Genomic DNA, 6,098 nt, shown 5'->3' with positions numbered 1-6,098 from the left:
TTGATGCATATGTTTATACTTGAAGTCTCCCCTGACTGTTCAACGTTATTATACTCTATGACTAGTTTGCTTTTCTATGGGGGTTAAATCTAGAGTGGATTTGGTCATATTGAAGCAAATTGCAATGGTATTTACTTAGCAATATTCTCTACATTAAATGAAATTTCTAATTGGCATACCCAGGATGGTGCATTGTAATGAATTATCCACAATTTCCCAAAATGGACAACTAACTACATTTGAAATTAGTTATGTGCGATGTGAATACTTGGTTTAATTTTATTTAATAATCAGAATATGGCAATTGGGTATTCTTGATGGTCTCTTTTTTGTGGATATTCAACATAATGAATTGTAATATTGACGATGGTTTATAATAAACATCTTTCTGCACCTGTCCTTGCATAGTCCGAAATAGTCTTTTTATTCAATTTCGTCCTTTTTGTTATTAAGTAGATCACAACCTATTTTATTCCCAAGTATTGTAAATTTTCGATGTTCAAACTAGCTTTCGATTTCAAACTTGGTAAGTTTGAACTTTAATGTTGTTCAATTATTAATTGTATATATGACTGCCTATGTTTCTAAGCAACCGCCCCTGGCGCCATCGAGCGATACAAAAATGACTCGCACAATGTAAACACCTGTGTCGCGCAACCAGGAGTGCGCCGCAACGCGACGCATCCAGTGTAAACGCACCTTAACAGTTTATTTACAAATAACGTAACATGACATATTATATTGTACAACAAACAGTGTACCAAGCACCATCTCACGGAGAAAAGTCAAATAACTAATATATATAAGCAATAAAGTAAACTATACAGATAAATTCAAAAAATAAAAAGCGGAGCTCATAAGTATGCTATGTCAGTAAGATATGGGTAAGGAGTGGAAGACACATCATAATAGCACTGTAGGTATCATCATATAATTGTGTTTTAAATATAACAAATATTACAACGTGATCGCCTTGATGCATGGTGGCACCAAAATATGACCTTACCTTTAACATCATGAGCAGATTAAAATATAGTTGACAATAAACTTGAAAAAGAAAAGGCTAGAAATAGGTTTATACAAAGTGTGGAAAAAATATAACATAAAGCCTTTACCGCAAAAAAATTATATATTCACATATTGACAAAATGAAAAAAATGTTGTTTTTTCATAAAATAAAATTTGCTCAGTCTCAATTTCCGTTCAGTCGTCGTCCACGGAATATAAGAGTTTTCAAGAGCATAGTTTTTTGGCCATTTTGATCACGACGACAGAGATGGAAATAATGCTCCACACTAGAGATCCAATCCATGATATAGAAGAGCAGGTGGTGTTGAGATGAGGTTGAGTTAGTAGATACCCAACAATACCTGAAATGTGAGATCTGATAATCAAAAAATGCAAATACAAACATCCATGCATTTCGTACCTAAATGATTTAATGTAACGTCTGGAAGAAAGTTTCAGAATATACTCCTATCTTTTTGTTCCATCAAAGTATCTGAAGTTGTTTTTGTACAGAAAAATGATAAAAATTTAATTTGGTATTTGGATATATTTTAAGACATTGCCATTTATAAACAATAAAATATTTTGTATTCGATGCTTACCACAAAGTCCCCAAAAGACCATCACAATTTCGCAATAGTTTATATCCCATGCTATCTCGCCGGAAGAAGCTCTGTACTGGCGGGATAAAAAACTGCGTAGTTCAATGAATGTGTTAATAGTAATAAATAAAAAATGTGCGATCCACCAGGTCACGATGAAGGGGCTCGAAAAGCACTCCTGCCGCAACATTTCTGAATTTTAAATAATGAATCAGCATTATGCTTGGGTGCTTCCAGAAGAAAATTTAAACGCAAAAATTGCTGACTCAAATATTTCTCTGACCTCCTTTTAGCCACATTGATTGGTTGGCACGAGCTCATATTTTCAACAATAAATTCAAGGTATCGATGGGGAGTCAATGTAACACTCTCGGCAATCATTACCGGGGGCCATTAACGGCATTAGTAATGCGGTTGACAATTCTTCGTCCATTAGCTTATGACAATACTTTTTTGTTCATGCAAGTCAGTTATAAATACATGATTGTCCTTGATCGAATTTTAGTCAAAACTCGGTATATAATATGATATTCTAGAAATTCAGGGGTGGTACTTTATCAGCAGAGACTACGTGATATATTTTAACTTGCTCCGCCGAATTTTTGTCGCTTCTGCGCTTTGAGAATATGGACTATATAGGTCAACTTATTCAACGTTTTAAAACTGTCGGAGATCGTGTTACAAACTACAAAGTAACATTTAACGATTCAAATATTCATAACTATATTGAGAGTACGTTAAAACGTGGCAGAAATTATATTTCGATAAATTATGATCCGCCGAAGACCGTTAAATACTTAATACCGTTGAATAACCACAAATAAATAAAGGTGAAAATGTTAAAATTACCTCTAATAATGATAATTACCATGCCCGAAGCTGAGTATCCGAACCATAGCACAAAATATATGAATGCACCTGAAATTAACAAATTATTCCATAGTTTCGATTCATAAAAATGTTGATTAAACAGAAGAAGAAAACAACTCAAACAGCGCTACTACTTCTTGTTAAATTGTTTTATCCGTGGTGACCAAGAGTATCGCAATAATAAAATGTTTATAATTACCTTAAGAGCTATTTAACATCATACTTACATTTGTTTGACACAGCCTCGGAGACAGGCTTGACATCGTCCAATCGAATCCAATTTTTTTGACTTTCGATTTTCGCTGATTCTGGATCATTGTTATTTACACCAAGTTGTCCCATAGTAGTTAATGACGTATACACAAATATTCAATTCAACTTAGGATTTCTAAAAATCTAAATCATAAACAAATCGCAATTAAAATATAGGTAGGTACTTCTTAAGTATGTGAACCAAGATGGCGGACACCGGAACGTAGTATGTGTACCAGGTTAGGGTCAGGCCATAATTTCAGGTACAAATAATACGGGAGTCACTTGGCTAGTCTTCGAACTCGTAATCGAACTAAAATAAGGAAAATTTGAATAAAATTATGGCGTTCTTTTTTTGTTAGTTGCATAACAATGACGCAACAACCGAAAATATTTCTCTGCATTGTGACTAAACCACCTATTTAACGAATTGGCCTACTTGTAGTTTGAATGAGACACGGTGGTCTAAAAATATTTATAATGACGCATCAACATGCTGAACCAAGAAATGATTTCCCCTTAAAAAAAAACGAAAAAAAAAATGCGGAACCCCTAAGGAACCTTATCAACTCACAGAACCTCACTGCATGTGTTGCGGAACCCCTGTTGAAGAGCACTGCTCTAGTTCTAAGAAATTTCATGTTGGCGCAATCAACCATCTTAATCATTGAATGAGTTCACGGTTAGAATACACGTACGAGGTCGGTAATTACACAATGATAAAGTGAAAGCACGTCTTCCCGGCTTCAATGTTACGAAATGGATAAGTGTAATAATGGATAAGGTAATACAAGCTCAGTATCGTATTTACCATACATTTTTAGAAAAGCAAAATTGGTTGTGATATACTTATGTATACTTTCTATTGTTTAGTGCCTTTTATAGGTTTTATAGATAAATATTAAGTTTCTCGTTTGCCTTTCTCAGTACTTGCCTTGTCTTTCAGATACATAGTTGTAACGTAATATAATCTTGCGCAATAAATAAAGAAGTGGAAATAAGGACCGCAATCGATTATTATGAAGAAAGAGAATACTGTATATATATTCGCTTGTGTTTCAGAAGATATTATATAAGAAGATGGATAGTTTCATATTTAGTTAGACATATATTTTATAGCATCATATTCGATTATATATATATGTTGAATCTATATTTTTTTTGTACCGAGAACATTTACGCCCAGAATAACGCGGCAGTACAAAACAGCTGATGCGATATCGCGCGTGCCTGGTCAACCTACTTATGTGGATCAGTAAATAATATTTTAAAACAAATCAACTTTTGGATTTGAGAAAAGATGCATTTCTGGGCACAAAATGGGGATATAAATATCATCAAATAGACACAAATCTTACTAATCGTATCAGTTATAGAATACTTTTGAGCGGATTTTTGTTTATGCAGAAAACGGCGCTCCCGAAGTAAATGAACCAATATGGCGGACACAGGAACATGTAACAGGTTATGGTTAGGCCATAATTTCAGGTACAAATACTACGGGAGTCATTCGGATATTTCCGAACTCGTAATAGAACCAAAATAAAGATAATTGGAATAATTTTATGGTTTAACCTGGTATACATACTACGTTCTGGTGTCAGCCGTCTTGGTTCACATACTTCGGAATACCCAGGAAATACAGCAACTTGATTTCACTCAATTTTAAACTAAAAATTTTATAATTAGTGTTGTAAATTATTGAATGGCTTATAGTTAGTACTTTCAACATTGGACTTGCACGGTATCTTGCTCCACTCCAGTTGTACTTATAATATTACAGTACTACCCTATCTGATGTTCCATAGATATAGGCACGAATCAGCATAGATTTCTCCGTAACGCCTGTTCTTGTCAGTTTTAAAATACAAATACTTAAGACAGTAATGCTATATGTTCCAGCTATTTCACCCTGATGCAAAGTTGACTGACCTACTTACAATTCTTACTGTTCATAATTTCGGCACCAGTATATCTATATATATAGGGAAGATGAAATGGGGAACTAAAACGAACTTCTTTGGTTTAGTCATAATCGAAAAACATGTTTAAATTGTAAACAATGACGAAATATCTGCAATACTCTTTGAGTCGGTTAAGGATATAATTAGGATGAATCTCGGGTGTGTGTTGTGTACAAGTATCAACTTCTTGAAACTTTTCCAGATGTACCAGGTAATTGAAACCCGAGAAATTCCAGACTATCAATTCCATCAATCTTTTTTTGGAACATGACAAGTCGTTTTATTCGTATTCAGAAGTTTTATAATTTCATCATCCTGTCTGTTTACTGTTAGGATTTCAATCAAGCTATATTGTGGTTTAGTTGTCAAGGCGTTGGGCCTAATTATATGCATATACGTAAACTGGCTTTGCATAAACACTACATAGTACAAATATGTTTGTATACTAGGTGAAAAATCTTAGGATAGAAAAAATGACATTAAATTTTCTTACATTAAATTAGCCACATTATCTTCATTATTCATGGGCTTAGTATCAATTGCGGTTATCTGCTGAATTAAAAGTTTAATCTAGATTATTCTAGTGTTACAATTTTTTTCATATTTCATTACAAATTTGTTTGACTTCAATTTTCTTTTTAGCATAAACGTAGTTCAGTGCACTTTTATATATATTGTTAAAATAAAAATGTTTAATCTATGTTCATCGAAAAGTAAAAGGCAGTTTGCCCGATTTTGCTGCCTTACGAAATAAGCGTTTCAAAGGTTGAATTTCCTTCAGCGAATAAAAAAAACAACGTGAATTCACGACCGTGACACCGTCATTGCAGCATTGCAAATAAAGATTGAAAACTTTGTTTTTGAGATCTGTGGGTTAACGGAGGCATACCATGGAATAAACGTAGAATTAGAAAGCAAACGTGTTTATTCACAAAAATATGTCGGCCTTAAAACAGACCTTATCTACACGCTGCAGGAATTTCAGCAAATAATATGGCCTCGGAATAATATGACATTTATACATGCTACCAAGCTCGCTTGCAGCAGCTTGAGCGCATTTCGCTAAATTAATTAGCCAAATGGGGCTCACCAAATGCTAAAAAAATGAAAAAAACAATAATGCCTTCCATCTCGGTCGCAACGATATCGCGATCAATCTGTACACGCTCCGCCACTTCAATGCTCGGGATCTTGCGTTAAGCAAACTTCTACAGGAGAGAAATTACAACATTTAAAGCTTGTAATCACGAATGCGATTCTTATTCTGCGACAACTATCCGACACTCATCGAAACCCAAGTCACTGAAAACCTCGACTCTTGAGACGACGAGAGACCACAACATCACCCATTCCTCATATTTGCTCCCATGCATATGACACACGACGTGATTTATACAATATT

General features: G+C 34.3%; 1 protein-coding gene across 1 annotated transcript; it reads right to left on the bottom strand.

Annotated features, from left to right (window-relative positions):
• Positions 1-641: 641 nt before the first annotated feature.
• LOC120332914 (uncharacterized) lies at positions 642-2,876 on the bottom strand. The gene is made up of 4 exons (XM_039400256.2): positions 2,708-2,876; positions 2,460-2,528; positions 1,611-1,802; positions 642-1,370 (listed from the first exon to the last, which is right to left on the bottom strand). The coding sequence occupies exons 1-4, from the start codon at positions 2,820-2,822 to the stop codon at positions 1,234-1,236; spliced, it is 513 nt and encodes a 170-aa protein (XP_039256190.2). The 5' UTR covers positions 2,823-2,876; the 3' UTR covers positions 642-1,233.
• Positions 2,877-6,098: the final 3,222 nt, after the last annotated feature.

Source organism: Styela clava, chromosome 13, assembly GCF_964204865.1.
Source record: "Styela clava chromosome 13, kaStyClav1.hap1.2, whole genome shotgun sequence".
Classification (NCBI taxonomy): domain Eukaryota; kingdom Metazoa; phylum Chordata; class Ascidiacea; order Stolidobranchia; family Styelidae; genus Styela; species Styela clava.
The sequence above is the reverse complement of the archived record's forward strand: the minus strand, read 5'-3'. Positions and strand labels throughout refer to the sequence as shown.